At 38.0% G+C, this 17,316-nt stretch overlaps 1 protein-coding gene across 1 annotated transcript; it reads left to right on the top strand.

Moving 5' to 3' along the window:
• The first annotated feature begins 2,364 nt into the window (after window positions 1–2,364).
• LOC134738986 (ESX-1 secretion-associated protein EspI-like) lies at window positions 2,365–3,102 on the top strand. Its single transcript, XM_063659929.1, has one exon. The coding sequence runs from the start codon at window positions 2,365–2,367 to the stop codon at window positions 3,100–3,102; it is 738 nt and encodes a 245-aa protein (XP_063515999.1).
• Window positions 3,103–17,316: the final 14,214 nt, after the last annotated feature.

The following is a 17,316-nucleotide window of genomic DNA, read 5'->3' as shown; positions in this document are numbered from 1 at the left end:
TTGAAGAGACTGTTCTTTCCTCCCTTGACTAGACTTGGCCACCTTGTTGAACAGTCATTGACCATATATGTGAGGACTAATTTGTGGTATCTCAAATCTGTTCTGTTCTTTTGGTCTAAAAGTCTATTGGTCTTATGCCAGTACCACAGTCTCTTGATGACTGTAGATTTGTAGTAGGCTGTGAAACTGAAAAATGTGAGTTTTCCAATATTCTTTTTCAAGATTGTTTTGAATGTCAGATCCTTTGAATTTTTGTATGAATTTTAGAACGAGTTTCTTTGTTTCTGCAAAAATGCCTTCGGAATTTTGATGGTATTGCATTGAATCTGTATTGTCATCTTAACAATATTGTCTTACAACCCGTGAATGCAGAATGTCTTTCCAGTTATTTCCACACTCTTTATTTTTTTTCAGCAAAGTTTTGTGTGTACCATCATGGTTAGATTTCTGCCTGAATAACTTATTCTTTGATGCTATTATAAATGGAATTTTAAAAATGTTTTCATAGTTCTTTACAACTGTATGGAAATATAGCTCATTTGCCTAGGTTTGTTTTGCATCCCGCCTCTTTTATTAGTTATAATTGGTTTTGTGTTTTGTTTGGAGCTTTATACCCATAAGATCATGTGTGGATATAATTTTACTTCTACTTTTTATTTCTAATTTAGATGCCTTTTATTTCCTTGTCTTGCCTAATTGCTCTGGCTAGAACTGCCAGTGCTACATTGAACACAAGTGGCAAATGCACCATCCTTGTCTTGTTCCAGATGTTAGGAAAACAGCTTTCAGTGTTTCATCATTGATCATGATATTAACTGTTGGTTTTTTATACATCCGATTGTCATGTTGCAGAAGTTCCCTTCCATGCATAGTTTATTGAGTATTTTTATTATAAAAGGGTGTTGTATTTCATCAATGTTTTTTTCTGCACCAATGGAAATAATCACCTGCTTATTCATTTTCCTGTTACAGTTTATTACACTGATTGATTTTTTATATGTTGAGCCGCCCTTGCATTTTGGGGATAAATCTCACAGGGTGATAGTTTACAATCCTTTGATTATACAGTATTGCTGCTAGTATTTTGTTAGTATTGCTAGTATTTTGCTGAGATTTTTGCTTATATATTCATAAGGGATATTGTGCTGTAGTTCTCCTTTTTGTGCTCTCTTTGGCTTTGGGATAAGGATAATGCTGTTATCAAACAATGAATTAACAAGTATTCCTTCTTCATATATTTTGTCAGAAGAGTTTGAGAAGAAATGGTATTAATTCTTCTTTAAATGTTAGGTTGACTTAACAGTTAGTGCAGCTATTTGGTCATAAATGTTTCTTTGTTAATCGCTTTCGATTACTAATTCAATCTCCTAGGTTATAGGTCTATTCAGATTTTCTCTTTCTTCTTGAGCCACTTTGGTAGTTTGTGTCTTTCTAGCGATTCATCCATTTCATCCAGGGCACCTAATTTGTTGTTAGACAGTTGTTCACAGTATACTCCCGTAATCCTTTTGCATTTCTGTGAAGTTGGTAGTAATGGCTCTGCTTTCATTTATTGTTTTAAAAATTAGTCTTCCATGTTTTGCTCAGTCAATATAGTGAAAGGCTTGATCTTTCAAAGAATCTGTGTTCATTCTACTGCTCTCCAACCTTCTATTTTATTGATTTATGCTCTTTATTATTTCTTTCCTTCTGCTAGCTTTGCATTCAGTCTTTTTTTGTTTTCTTCCACTGCCTTTAGGTATAGAGTGAGGATATTGATTTGAGATTTTTTCTTAAATGTAGTTGTTTATATCCATATATTTTCTACTTTCACTGTATTCAATAAGTTTTGGTATGTTTTGTTTTTATTTTAATTTGTCTCAAGATATTTTATAATGTTGCTTGTGATTTATTTTTTCACTCACTGGTAGTTGAAGACTGTATTGTTTAATTTCCACATTTTTGTGAATTTTCCAGTTTTCACTTATTTATCTTTTGTTTCTTCCATTGTGGTTGTAAATTATATTTTGTATGATTTCAAACTTTTAAAATAGATTAGGACATATTTTGTGGATGAAGATATGGCCTATCCTAGAGAAAGTTCCATATACACTTGAAAAGAATGTATATTCTGCTGTTGTTGGATGGACTGTCCTGTATATGTGTATTAGCTCTCAGTGGCTTATACTGTTGTTTAAGTCTTGTATTTCTCATGAAGCTTCTGTCTGGTTTTTCTATCCATTAATTAAAATGAGATATTGAAGTTTCCAACTGTGACTGTTAATTCTTTCAGCTTTACTGAGGTGTAATAGAGAAATAAAAATTGTACATGTGATGCGTTTATATGCATATTCTGAAATGATTACTAAAATGAAGTCAACGAACATGTTAATTACCTCACAGAATAGTTACCTTTTTGTGTGCATGCGTGGGATAAGAAAACTGAACTCTATCCCCTGTGACTGCAGAGTGGCTATTCCAGCTGCTCCAGGCTCCAGCAGAGGAAGACCGGGGCAGGTGACACCACCAGGGGGGCCCTCAGGCATGGCGCGCACGCATTCCAGAGGCCACCCAGACCATGCTCCTCCTCCTGGCCACCCAAGCTGCAGTCTCCCTCTGTGTGCAGGCAGCAGCTGCCTGGCAACCCCCGAGCCCGCTCGCACTCCCAGCCTCGCAGAACCAGGGCCTGGTGTACCAGTGGCTGTGGTCAAGCCATGCATTCTGCCCGGCGGCGGCTGCACAGGATCGAGAACTGAGAAACCGCCACTCAGCCCCACATGGGGTGACTGCCGAGTGCCCAGGGCAGCGGCCCCGATCTCCCTCAGGTGGAGGAGTGGTTGGCAGGCACGGCCTGGGGGCCCTCAGGCTTGGCACGCTGGCGATCCCGAGGCCGACCAGGCCATGCACCTCCACCCCGCCTGGGCACCCAAGCTGCAGCCGACTTCTGTGTGCAGGCAGCAGCCTCCAGGCATCTCCCGAGCCCGCCCGCACTCCCCACATCTCGGAAACAGGACCAGATGTTCCTGTGGCTGCGGCCAAGCCAGGCGGTCTGCCCTGCAGCAGCTGCACGAGGGCAGGAAGCGGCCCTCAGTCCCATCTCCGGTGGCTGCAGAGGGCCCCTGACTAGAGGTCTCGAGCTCTGACAGAGGAGGAGCCGGGCAGGGGTAGGGTCTGACTTGACCATTTGGAATTACAATACACTTCACCCATCAACCACAGAACATACACTGGAGTATCATCTGTGTGCAGATGAGTATACTGCTCAAAGCGATTTACAGGTTCAATGCTTTTCCTATCAAACTACTAATGTCATTTTTCACAAAATAGAAAACATCTAAAATTTTTATGGAACCTAAAAGGAGTCTGAATAGCCAAGCCAAAGCAATACTAAAGCAAGACATAAGCTATAGACATCATATTACATGACTTCAAACTAAATAGAAGACTATAGTAATCAAAACAACATGGTACTGTTAGTAAAACAGACACATAGACCAATGGAACAGACTAGAGTACTAGAAACTAAGTCCACATGCCTGCAACTATCACATCTTTAACAAAGTTGACAAAAGTAAGCAATGGGAAAATGACTTTTTATTTAATAAATAATGTGGGGATAACTGGCTAGTCATATGCAGAAGAATAAAACTAGACCCCCATATTTCACCAAATACAAAAATTAGCTTAAGATGGATTAAAGAGTTAAATGTAAAATCTCAAGCTATAAAATGCCTAGAAAAAAACCTAGGAAATACTTTTCTTGATAATGGCCTTGGAAAATAATTTATGGCTTAGTCCTCAAAAGCAATTGCAACTAAAACAAAAATTGACAAGTGGGATTTAATTAAACTGAAAAACTTTTGCATAACAAGAGAAACTATAAAAGTAGTAAAGAAATAACCCACAGAATGAAAGAAAATATACACAAACTATGCATCTAACAGGGGTCTATTATTCAGAACCTATAAGGAACTTAAACAAATCAACAAGCAAGCAGCAAGTAATTCCATTAAAAAGTGGGCAACAGGACATGAACAGACACTTCTCAGAAGAAGACATACACACAAGCACCCAACAAACATATGTAAAAGTGCTCATCATCACTATTTATTAGAGAAATGCAAATCAAAACCGAAATGAAATACCATTTCACACCAGTCAGAATGGCTTTTTTTGAAAAGTCAAAAGAAAAACACATATCAGTGACGATTTAGAGAATAGAGAACACTCATACACTTTCTGAAGGACTGTAAATTAGTTCAGCCACTGTGGAAAGCAGGTTTGGAATTTCTTAAAGAACTGAGAGTTGAACTACCATTCAACCCAGTAACCTCATTACTGGATATATATCCGAAAGAAAATAAATATCTACCAAAAAGACACATGTAGCCATATTTTTATCACAGCAGTATTCACAATCACAAAGACATAGACTTAACCCAGGCATCCAGCACTGGTGATCTGGATAAAGACTCATGGAATACTATACAGCCATAAAAAAATTATGACATTTGAAGCAACATGGATGCATTGTTTCCAGCAAGCTAATGCAAAAGCAAAAACAAAATACCGCATGTTCTCTCTCATAAATGGGAGCTAAATGCTGGGTACAGACGGTCATAATACAGAGGAGCAGGAGGGGCCGGGACTGGTGGCTCACGCCTGTAATCCCAACACTTTGGGAGGCCAAGGTGAGCGGATCACCCGAGGTCAGGAGTTTGAGACCAGCTTGGCCAATGTGGTGAAACCCCGCCTCTAATGAAAACACAAAAATTAACTGGGCATGGTGGCTGGCGCCTGTAATCCCAGCTACTCGGGGGTCTGAGGCGGAGAGTCGCTTGAATCCGGGGGGCGGAGGTTGTAGTGAGCCAAGATCGCGCCACATCACTCCAGACTGAGAGACGGAGCAAAACTCTGTCTCAAAAACCAACAAAGAAACAAACAAACAAACAAAAAACAGAGAGGGAGGAGGGAGAGAATACAGATTGATTAAAACTACCGATTGGTTAGTGTCCTCTCTACTTTGGTAATGAATTCATTCATTTAATTCACAATTCATCCATTCAATTCATAATTCAGTTCCCCCTGAGAAAAAAATATACACTTGTCATTAAAATCTCTCTGTATCTTACTGATTTCAGATAGAAGTTAAATTTCACCTTAATAATAGAAACAAAAGAACTAGTTAAACTGACAAAAACTAATAAACTTTGCTCAAATTTACTGACAGAGTCATGGGTTCTTCGTATAATAGTAACATTCTACCAGTTTTAAGTAAAATAAATAAGGAAACAATCTTAATTCCATCGCCTACCGGGAGGGACGTGCTCCCGCTCCCAGGTGAGTGGGACCCTGCGCTCTGGGCGGGTTGAGCCGCGGTCTCTGGCACCTCCTGTTGGCAGCGTCGCCGTTGCAGGCACAGGGCAGGCATTGGGGGGCGGGAAGCTGGCCAGGCCCAGGCGATTCCTTTGCCAGGGGCTGGGCAGGTGCGGAGAGGGGCGGAGGTGTGCTGCCCTGGGTGAGGGAGCTTCGCGGTCTGGATGGTTCGACATCCCTGCCCCAGGAGGGCGCTCCAGGAGCTGGATGGGGAAGGGGAGGGACGAGGGGACGCAGGCCAGGCCAGGTGGCCCCTTAGACCTGGGTGATGCAGGAGGGTCTGTGGAAGAGCAGAGAGGAACCAGAGCAGAAACCGGGAACTGATACCTCTGGCTGAATATTTGTCCTCTTGCTGAAGTTTGAAAGTCAGTTATTTCATTAAAGTTTAATTTTATTATAAAAATAACAACTATTAAAAATTCCCTGTAGTCACTGGAATGATGAATTTTGGTACAGTTTCAGCATAACAATCTTTGGAGATTTTAGATATTCTAATTATTCAAATTGCGGCCATGCTTCAAAATATATGCCGTATATTTTTATGGCATCCACCCCTGTGTCCCTGTGTCCCGCATCCGCCTCTGTGTCCCTGCTGTCTCAGGAAACGAGCTTCTTCCTCCTTCCGCAGACTCGGATCAAGCTGTCCTCCCTCCGGCGCCTGAGGCGGTCATGGGGACAGCCTGCCCTCGAATAGCCCGAGAAAGCCCGGCCTGTGCCCTGTGCTCGGCGTGCTGTCCTGGCTCGTGCCCCTCAGAGCCCCTCACAAAGCAGTGTGACAGGTGTGGAAGGACCCAGCACCAGGCAGCGGTGAGCGGATGGATGCTCCAGGGATGTGGGGCTGCTGCCAGCCAAGAACCCAATGCCAAATTCCATGGCATAATTTTGGATATTTTTCCCTTAAATTTTTGTGTAAGGCTTTCAGACTTACACATTTTGAGTTTTTTAAAAAAATATAGCATAAACTACAATTCTTACTTCTATATTTTACCTGTTGATAGCAAGTCTTCATACAGTTTTTTTGTTAAAGGGGGCTATTCCCTCTCCATAGGTTGGCCTTTGCACCCTTGTTGAAGATCATTTTGACCATATATACAAGGCTTTTGTGGAGAGAGGTGTCTCTATTATTTACTATGTCCACATGTCTTGATTTAATACATTTCTTTTTAGATTTTCTCCTTTTTAGTTTTTGAGACAGGTTCTCTGTCATCCATGCTGGGGTGCACTGGTGCGACCATGGCTAACTGCAGCCTTGCTCTCCCAGGCTTAAACAATCCTCTCACCTCAGCCTCTGGAATAGCTGAGACTACAGGTTCATGTCACATTGCCAGGTTAATTTTAATTTTTTTTTATAGCGATGGGTGTTCTCACTATGATGCCCAGTGTGGTTTGAACTCCTGGGTTCAAGGAATCCTCCTACCTCAGCCTCACAAAGTGCTGAGGTTACATGTGTAAGTCATAGAACCTGGCCTCAAAATACCACATTTGAAAAGAGTTCAACAGCACTGCAATTAGTTTTTGATTTAAAAATTTTGAGGGCTCCCCACTTGACATTCTTTTATAAGTTAAATTGGCTATTTTCAGTCATGAGATTTCATAGGTTTTAGAATTTTGTATTTCTGCAAGTAAATATTGTTATGATTTATATAGCTATTGCATTTAATCTGTTGTTGATTTCATTAGTATAGACTAAAAAAATGTGTTTTCTAATTTATGAATATGGGATATCTTTTCAATTGTCTAATCTATAAATATAGAATATCTTCCCCATTGTTTGTGACTTTTCTTCAGCAACATCTTGCAACTTCTAGTATACTAGTCTTACATCTCTTTGCTTCTTTATTCCAAAGTATATTCTTCTTAATGCTGTTTTCAATGGAATTTTAAAAACTTGGATTGTACATTGTAATGAAGAGAAACACACTTAATTTTGTATTCTGCAATTTTGCTAAATGCAACTATTAGTTCTAACAGGTATTGTTTTCAGCATGTAGGATTTTTTGTATCTAACATCATATCATAAGTAACAGGTAATTTTACTTCTTCCTTTATAATGTGGATGTTTTCTTTCTTTCATTGCCTGGTTGTTTTGCCAGGACATTCACTGCTATTTTTGAATATATGTGGCAACAGTGAATATCTTGCCTTATTATTAATCTTAGAGGATAAACCTTCCACACTTCAGAATTCAGTATCATATTAGTCATGATTTTTTTGTTTTGTTTTTGTTGTTGTTTTTGTTTTTTTGAGATAGGATCTTGCTCTGTTACCCAGGCTGGAGTGCAGTGGCATGATCTGGGCTCACTGCAACATTCACCTCCCGAGTTCAAGCCGTTCTCATGCCTCAGCCTCCCTGATAGCTGGGACTGCAGGCCTACACCACAACGTCCAGCTAATGTTAACATTTTTTGTAGATACAGGGATTCACCATGTTGGTCAGGCTGGTTTGGAACTCCTGACTTAAAATAATCCACCCACCTCAGCCACCCAAACTGTTGGGACTATAGGCATGAGCTGTTGAAACCAGTAGGTGATGAGTTATTTATATATGTTTTGTTATGTTAGTTTCCTTTTATTTCAAGTATATTGAGTGTTTTTTTATCTTGAAAAGCTGATTAATATTGTCAATTGACTTTTATGCATTATTTGAGATGATTGTGTGGTTTATATCTCTTACTCTGTTAATATGATATGTTAAATTGATTGATTTAAACTCTTATTCCAATATGGCCAAATAGGATGAGCTCTGGTCTGCGGCTCCCAGTGTGATCAATGGAAGATGGGTGATTTCTGCATTTCCAACTGAGGTACCTGATTAATCTCATTGGGACTGATTGGACAGTGAGTTCATCCCATGGAGGGTGAGCTGAAGCAGGGGAGGGCATCAACTCACCCAGGAAGTGCAAGGGGTTTGGGAGATTTTCCTTTCCTAGCCAAGGGAAGGCATGACAGACAGTACCTGGAAAAACAGTACACTCTCACCCAAATACTGCACTTTTCACACAGTCTTAGCACCTGGCAGACCAGGAGTTTCTCTCCTCTGCCTGGTTCATTGGGTCACACACCCATAGAGCCTTGCTCACTGCTAGCACAGCAGTCTGTGTTTAACCTTCATGCTGCAGCTGAGCATGTGGAGCTGAATCCGCAATTTTTGAGGCTTGAGTAGGTAAACAAAGTGGTCAGGAAGCTTGAACAGGGTAGCGCCACTCACAGCTCAGCAAATCCTACTGCCTTTAAAAACTCCACCTCTGTGGGCAGGGCATAGCTGAATAAAAGGCAGCAGAAACTTCTGCAGACTTAAACATCCCATCTGACAGCTCTGAAGAGAGCAGTGGTTCCCCTGGCATGGTGTTTGAGCTCTGAGAATGGACATACTGCCTCCTCAATTGGGTCCCTGAACCCCATGTAGCCTAACTGGGAGACACCTCCTAGTAAGGGCCAACAGACACCTCATACAGGTGGGAGATCCTCTTCGATGAAACCTCCAGGGAAGGATCAAGCAGCAATATTTGCTGTTCTGCAGCGTCCTCTGTTGATACCCAGGCAAACAGGGTCTGGAGTGGACCTCCAGCAAACTGTAACAGACCTGCAGCTGAGGGACCTAACTGTTAGAAGGAAAACTAACTAACAGAAAGGAAAAGCATCAGCATAAACAAAAAGGACTTCCACATCAAAACCCCATCTGTAGGTTACCAACATCAAAGACCAAAAGTAGATAAAACCACAAAGATGGGAAGAAACCAGAACAGAAAAGTGGAAAATCCTAAAAACCAGAGCACTTCTTTTCCTCCAAAGGATTGCAGCTCCTCACCAGCAACGGAACAAAGCTGGAGGGAGAATGACATTGACGAGTTGACAGAAGGAGGCTTCAGAAGGCTGGTAATAACAAACTTCTCCGAGCTAAAGAAGCATGTTCGAACACATCACAAGGAAACTAAAAACCTTGAAAAAAGGTCAGACAATGGCTAACTAGAATAAGCAGTGTAGAGAATACCTTAAATTACCTTATGGAGCTGATAACCATGGCACAAGAACTGTGTGACACATGCACAATCTTCAATAGCTAATTCAATCCAGTGGAAGAAAGGATATCAGTGATTGAAGATCAAATTAATAAAATAAAGTGAGAGGAAAAGTTTAGAGTAAAAAGAGTGAAAAGAAATAAACAAAGCCTCCAGGAAAAATGGGACTGTGTGAAAACACCAAATCTAAGTTTGCTTGGTGTACCTAAATCTGACAGAGAGAATGCAACCAAGCTGGCAAGCACTCCTTAGGATATTATTCAGGAGAATTTTCCCAACGTAGCAAGGCAGGCCAACCTTCAAATTCAGGAAATACAGAGAACACCACAAAGATACTTCTGGATAAGAGCAACCCCAAGATATTAATTGTTAGATTCACCAGGGTTGAAATGAAGGAAAAAAAGTTAAGGGCAGCCAGAGAGAAATGTCGGGTTACCCACAAGTGGACACTCATCAGACTAACAGCAGATCTCTCAGCAGAAACCCTAGAAGCCAGAAGAAAGTGGGGACCAATATTCAACATTCTTAAAGAAAATAATTTTCAGCCCAGAATTTCATATCCAGCTAAACTAAGCTTCATAAGTGAAGGAGAAATAAAATCCTTTACAGACAAGCAAGTTCTGAGAGATTTTTGACACCACCTGGCCTGCCTTAAAAGCGCTCCTGAAGGAAGCATTAAGCATGGAAAGAAACTACTGGTACCAGCCACTGCAAAAAATATGCCAAATTGTAAAGACCGCCGATACTATGAAGAAGCTGCATCAATTAACGGGAAAAACAGTGAGCTAACATAACAATGACGGGATCAAATTCACACATAACAATATTGACCTTAAATGTAAATGGTCTAAATGCCTCAATAAAAAGACATAGACTATCAAATTGGATAAAGAGTCAAGACCCATCAGAGTGCTGTATTCAGGAGACCCATCTCACATGCAGAGACACACATAGGCTCAAAATAAAGGGATAGAGGAAGATCGACCAAGCAAATGGAAAGCAAAACAAATTAAAAATTTTAAAAAAGCAGAGATTACAATCCTAGTCTCTGATAAAACAGAATTTAAACCAACAAAGTTCAAAAGACACAAAGAATGCCATCACATAATGGTAAAAGGATCAATTCAGCAAGAAGAGCTAACTACCCTAAATATATATGCACCCAGTATAGGAGCACCCAGATTCATAAAGTAAGTCCTTAGATACCTACAAACAGACTTAGACTCCCACACAATAATAATGGGAGATTTTAACACTCCACTGTCAATATTAGATAGATCAACAAGACAGAAGGTTAACAAGGATATCCAGGACTTGAACTCAGCTCTGCAACAAGCCGACCTAATAGAAATCTACAGAACTCTCCACCCCATATCAACAGAATAAACATTCTTCTCAGCACCACATCGCACTTATTCTAAAATTGATCACATAATTGGAAGTAGGCCCTCCTCATCAAATGTAAAAGAATAGATGTCACAACAAACTGTCTCTCAGATCACAGTGCAATGAAAATAGAACTGAGGATTAAGAAACTCACTCAAAACGGCACAAATACATGGAAACAGAACAACCTGCTCCTGAATGGCTACTGGGTAAATAAGGAAATGAAGACAAAAATAAAGATGTTCTTTGAAACCAGTAAGAACAAAGACAAAAAACACCAGAATCTCTGGGACACATCTAAAGCAGTGTGTAGAGGGAAATTTATAGCACTAAATGCCAACAAGAGAAAGGAGGAAAGATCTAAAATCAACAGCCCCACATCACAATTAAAAGAACTAGAGAAACAAGAGCAAACACACTCAAAAGTAAGCAAAAGGCAAGAAAGATCACAACAGAACTAAAGGAGATAGAGACACAAAAAACCCTTTAAAAAATCAATGAATGTGGGAGCTGATTTTTTGAAAATATCAACAAAACTGATAGACCACTAGCAAGACTAATAAAGAGGAAAAAAGACAAGAATCAAATAGACACAATAAAAAAAGATAAATGGTATATCATCACTGATCCCACAGAAATACAAACTACCATCAGAGAATACTATAAACTCCTCTACACAAATAAACTAGAAAATCTAGAAGAAATGGATAAATTCCTGGACACATACACCCTCCTAAGACTAAACCAGGAAGAAGTTGAATCTCTGAATAGACCAATAACAGGCTCTGAAATTGAGGCAATAATTAATAGCATACCAACAAAAAAATATCCAGGACCAGATGGATTCACAGCTGAATCCTACCAGAGGTACAAAAAGGAGCTGGTACCATACCATTCCTTCTGAAACCACTCCAATCATTAGAAAAATAGGAAATACTCCCAGTTCATTTTATGGGACCAGTATCATCCTGACACCAAACCCTGGCAGAGACAAAACAAAAAAAGAGAATTTTAGACCAATACCCTTGATGAACATCAATGTGAAAATCCTCAATAAAATACTGGCAAATGGAATCCAGCAACACATCAAAAAGCTTATCCACCATGATCAAGTAGTCTTCATCCCTGGAATGCAAAGCTGGTGCAACATACACAAATTAATAAATTTAATCCATCACACAAACAGAATCAATGACAAAAACCACATGACTGTCTCCATAGATATAGAAAAGGCCTTTGACAAAATTCAACAGTCTTTCCTGCTAAAAACTCTCAATAAACTACATATTGATGAAATGTATCTCAAAATAATAAGAACTATTTATGACAAACCCACAGCCAATATCATACTAAATCAGTAAAACTGGAACCATTCTCTTTCAAAAATGACACAAGACAAGAATGCCCTCTCTCATCTCTCCTATTCAAAATAGTATTGGAAATTCTGACCAGGGCAATCAGGCAAGAGAAAGAAACAGAGGTATTCAATTAGGAAGTCAAATTATCTCTGTTTGCAGATGACATGATTGTATATTTAGAAAACCTCATCGTCTCAGCCCAAAATCTCCTTAAGCTGATAAGCGACTTTAGCAAAGTCTCAAGATAAGAAATCAATATGCAAAAATCACAAGCATTTCTATACAACAATAACAGACAAACAGAGAGGCAAATCATGAGTGAACTCCCATTCACAATTGCTACAAAGAGAATAAAATACCTTGGAATATATCTTACAAGGGATGTGAAGGACCTCTTCAAGGAAAACTACAAATTACTGCTGAACGAAATAAAAGAGGACACAAACAAACGGAAGAAAATTCCATGCTCATGGATAGGAAGAATCAATATTGTGAAAATGGTCATACTGCCCTAGGTAATTTACAGATTCAATGCCATCCCCTTCAAGCTACCAATGACTTTCTTCACAGAATTAGAAAATACTACTTTAAAGTTCATATGGAACCAAAAAAGAGCCCATATCTCCAAGACAATCTAAGCAAAAAGAACAAAGCTGGAGGCATCATACTACCTGACTTCAATCTATACTTCAAGGCTACAGTAAACAAATAGCATGGTACTGATATCAAAACAGATATATAAACAAAGGGCTAATATCCAGAATCTTCAAAAAACTTAAACAAATTTACAAGAAAAAAACAACATCAAAAAGTGGGCAAAGGACATGGACAGATAATTCTAAAAAAAGACATCTATGCAGCCAACAGACACATGAGAAAATGCTCATCATCACTGGTCATCAGAGAAATGCAAATCAAAACTACAATGAGATACAGTCTCATGCCAGTTAGAATGGCGATTATTTGAAAGTCAGGAAACAACAGATGCTGGAGAGTATGTGGAAAAATAGGAAGGCTTTTACACTGTTTGTGGGATTGTAAATTAGTTCCACCATTGTGGAAGAGAGTGTGGCCATTCCTCCAGGATCTAGAACTAGGAATACCATCTGACCCAGCGATCTCATCACTGGGTATATACGCAAAGGATTATAAATCATGCCACTATAAAGACACATGCACACGTATGTTTATTGCAGCACTATTCACAATAGCAAAGACTTGGAACCAACCCAAATGTCCATCAATGATAGAACTGATTAAGAAAATGCAGCAAGTATATACCATGGAATAGTACGCAGCCATAAAAACGGATGAGTTTTTGTCCTTTGCGGGGACTTGGATGAAGCCGGAAACCATCATTTTCAGCAAACTATCACAAGGACAGATAACCAAACACCACATGTTCTCACTCATAGGTGGGAATTTACCAATGAGAACACTTGGACACAAGGCAGATAACATCACACAACGGGGCCTGTCAGAGGCTGGAAGGGCTAGAAGAGAGATAGCAGTAGGAGAAATATCTAATGTAAATGATGAGTTGATGGGTGCAGCAAAACAACATGGCACATGTAAACCTATGTAACAAACCCGCACGTTGTCCACATGTACCCTAGAACTTAAAGTATAATAAAAAAATAAAAAACAATTAGATTGATTTACATGTGTTGAACACTACTTACATTGGAGAGATAACTCCTTCTTCGTCACGGTGTATAATCCTTGCAATATGTTATTGAATTTGGTGTTCTAATGTTCTGAGGAGAATTTTTACATCAACAGTCAACAGGAAAATTGATTTGTAGTTGTATTTTTTTTTTCCTTAGTGTCTTTGTGGGGTTCGGTGTTGTGTTAATGCTGGGCTCATAAAATAAGTTGGAAATTGTTTTCTCTTTTTCATTTTTCTGAAGTAGTTTAAGAAAGGTTGGTGTTAACCCTGCTTTAACATTTTGAAAATAATAATTTAATGAAGTGATCCGGGCCTGGGCTTTTTCAGGGGAGGTTGTTGTTACTACTTATATACCTATTCATATCTTTTTATGGTTTATTTTTAGTATAACCTATATTTCTAAACATTTGTCTATATCTCTTAGCTTATCATATTTTTTGGCGTATAGTTGGAATTAAACTTTTATAATCTCTTCTTTTCCTACTTTTGTGGCATCACTAGTAATAGCTAGTCTTTTATTTCTGAATTTAATTAATTGAGATATCTTCTTTTTTCTTTTAATCTAACTGTCAGTTTTCTTAATCTTTTCAATAAAACCAAATTTTAATTCATTTTTCTATGGCTTTTAATTGTTACTTATTTATAACTGCTGAAATTTTTATTCTTTACTTATGTTTGGTTATATTTACTGGTTGATTTAGACAGATTTTTTTAATGTACACATTTACTACTACAATTGAATACAAGCTTTAGATGCATTCAATAATTTTGTTATGCTTTGTCTCCAGTTATGTTGAAATTTTCACTGTGATTTCTTCTTTAACCCATAATGTTGTTTAGGAGCATGTTACTTGATTTTTATGTATTTGCAAATTTTTAAATTTTTCTTCTGGTATTCACTTCTAGTTCCATTCCATTTTAGTCGTAAATGATATTTTGTATGATTTTAATTTTCTTGAATTGATTTCTTTGTGGTCCGATTTGTGATATTGTCTCAAGAATGTTCCATGTGCGCAGCAGAAGCATGTTCATTCTGTTGTTGAGAAGACCCTTTCTAAAAGTCTGTTGGATTTGGTTGAACCACTCCCTGCTCAATCCTTTATCTTCATTTGGTCTGCCAGGTTGTCCTCTCCGTTATTAAAATCTCCTATCATTTTGGTGGTGGTCTCTATTCCTCCCTTTATTTTTATTTATAATTTTGTTTTTTACACAGACGAAGTGTTGCTATCTTGTCCAGGTTAGTCTCAACTCCTGGGCTCAAGCCATCCTCCTGCCTCAGCCCCCTCCAAGAGGCAGGGATTACAAGCAGGCGTGAGCCACTGTACTCAGGCTATTTCTCCTTTTAATTCTGTAATTATTTGTGTTATGTGTTTGGAATAGTTGCTGATACATCTGCATATTTTAATTATGATATCTTCTTGGAGATTTATTTTTATTATATAATGTCCTTGTTTGTCTTTATGACAGTTTTTTGCTTAAAGTCTAATCATCTAATGTAAGTGTGACCAACATTTTTCTATTTTGGTTGCTATTTAGGATGATTTGGTTACCGTATAGAATATAATTTTCCATCCCTGCATTTTCAATCCATGTTTATGCTTAACTAAACAGAATTTATTTGATTTTATATTTTTAGTTTTACAAACAGTTTATAAACAGAATTTATTTGATTTTATATTTTTAATTTTTCAGTGACATTGTGTCTGTTATTGGAGAATTTAACATTGTTACCTATAAGGTTATTATTTGCAGTTAAGGAGTTACTACCGCTATTTTGTTAATTGTGTTTCTTTTGTAGTTCTTTTATTTATTTATTTTATTTCTTGCTGTCTTCCTTTTTGTTTAATTAATTTTTGTACTAATATGTTTTTATTTCTTTTTCTTTTGTATACATTCTACATGTATTATCTTTGTGATTACTATACAGATTACATGAAAGGTCTGAAAGTTATAACAATCTAGTTTAATCTGATGTTATCTCCAGTAGCATACAAAAACTCCAGTCTTTTACATGACTGTCTTTCCCAACACACACGTTGTTCTTGATGTCACAAATTAGGCCCTTTTATATGATGTATTCTTTAACATACATACAAAATATTTTTGTGTATTTTGTGTCAAATTCCATAAGGGAATTAAAATTACTTGCCAACATCACAATAATACAGGATGCTATATTTCTCTATATATTTGCTTTACAATAGAGTTTTATACTATTGCATGGCTTTTTTGGTACTCTCATTTTTTAATCTCAAGGGACTTTCTGGTATTTCTTGAAGAACAAACCTAGTGGTCATAAACTCCTTCGGCTTCAGTTTATCTGAAAAAAATCTTAATTTCACCATCATGTTTCAATGAGAGTTTTCCCATATATAATGTTCCTGGTTGGTAATTTTTCTCTTTTTTTTTTGAACTTGAATATAACACCCCACACTCTGAACTGCAAAATATCTTTAAATACATCTGTTGATAGTATTAGCGGGCCTAAATTTTATGGGTTTAACCTTTTTTCTCTTGAAATTTTTGAAGTTTTTTCTACGAGATATTTAACAGTTTTATATTGTGTCTCACTTTGGTTTTCTTTAAATTTATGCTGGTCAAATTCCACTAAAGTTCTTGAGTGTGTTTGTCCATTTCTTTTTTCAAATTTGAGCAGTTTTTATCCATTAATTTTGTTTGTTTATTTATTTATTTTGAGATGGATTCTCACTCTGCTGCCCAGACTAGAGTTCAGTGGTGTGATCTCAGCTCATTGCCACCTGGGCTAGAGTGATTCTCTTGCCTCAGCCTCCCAAGTAGCTGGGACCAAAAGTGAATGCTACCAGGCTTGGCTAATTTTTGTATTTTTGTATTTTTTTTTTAGTAGAGATGGGGTTTCACTACCTTGCCAGGTGGATTTGAACTCTTGACATCAAGTGATCCACCTGCCTTGGCCTCCCAAACTGCTGGGATTACAGGTATGAGATACCGTGCATGGCCTGTCTTTTTTTTTTTTAATAACACACTTGGGATTTATTATTTATTTCTTCTTGCCTATTTCTCCCTTTTGAAACAGCAATGTCTGTCCTTTGCCTTTCTCACCTTTGTATTTCAAAAACACATAACATGTTAGATTTCATAGATAAACAGCTAAAGAAAATCTTGCATTAGAATGAATTATACCTTGACTTTTACCCATATGAAGTTTGGACAAGACATTGAAGTTAGATTTTAAAGTTGATTCTGGAGTGAGTTTACAATTATAGAGTCTAGTAGATGGAATGATTGTATTTTGTGTGGAATTAAAAATGAATTGGGGACATGAGGCATGGTTTTCATGTTTTGTTTCCCTTAAAACTTTATGCTGAAAATTAATCCCCAAAGCAGCAGTATTGGGAGGTGTGGTCTTTCGGGATGTGTTTAGGTCAGGAGTGCTCTATCCTCATAAATAGATTACTGCTCTTATTAAAACGTTTGATGAAGAAAGTTTGGTCAATTACACATTACAAATTCTCTCCACCTCATATTAATTCGTACAGTGAAAAAAAAT

This window comes from Pongo pygmaeus, chromosome 22 (genome assembly GCF_028885625.2).
Source record: "Pongo pygmaeus isolate AG05252 chromosome 22, NHGRI_mPonPyg2-v2.0_pri, whole genome shotgun sequence".
NCBI lineage: Eukaryota > Metazoa > Chordata > Mammalia > Primates > Hominidae > Pongo > Pongo pygmaeus.
Note: the sequence above shows the minus strand (reverse complement) of the source record. Positions and strands in the feature narration are given on the sequence as shown.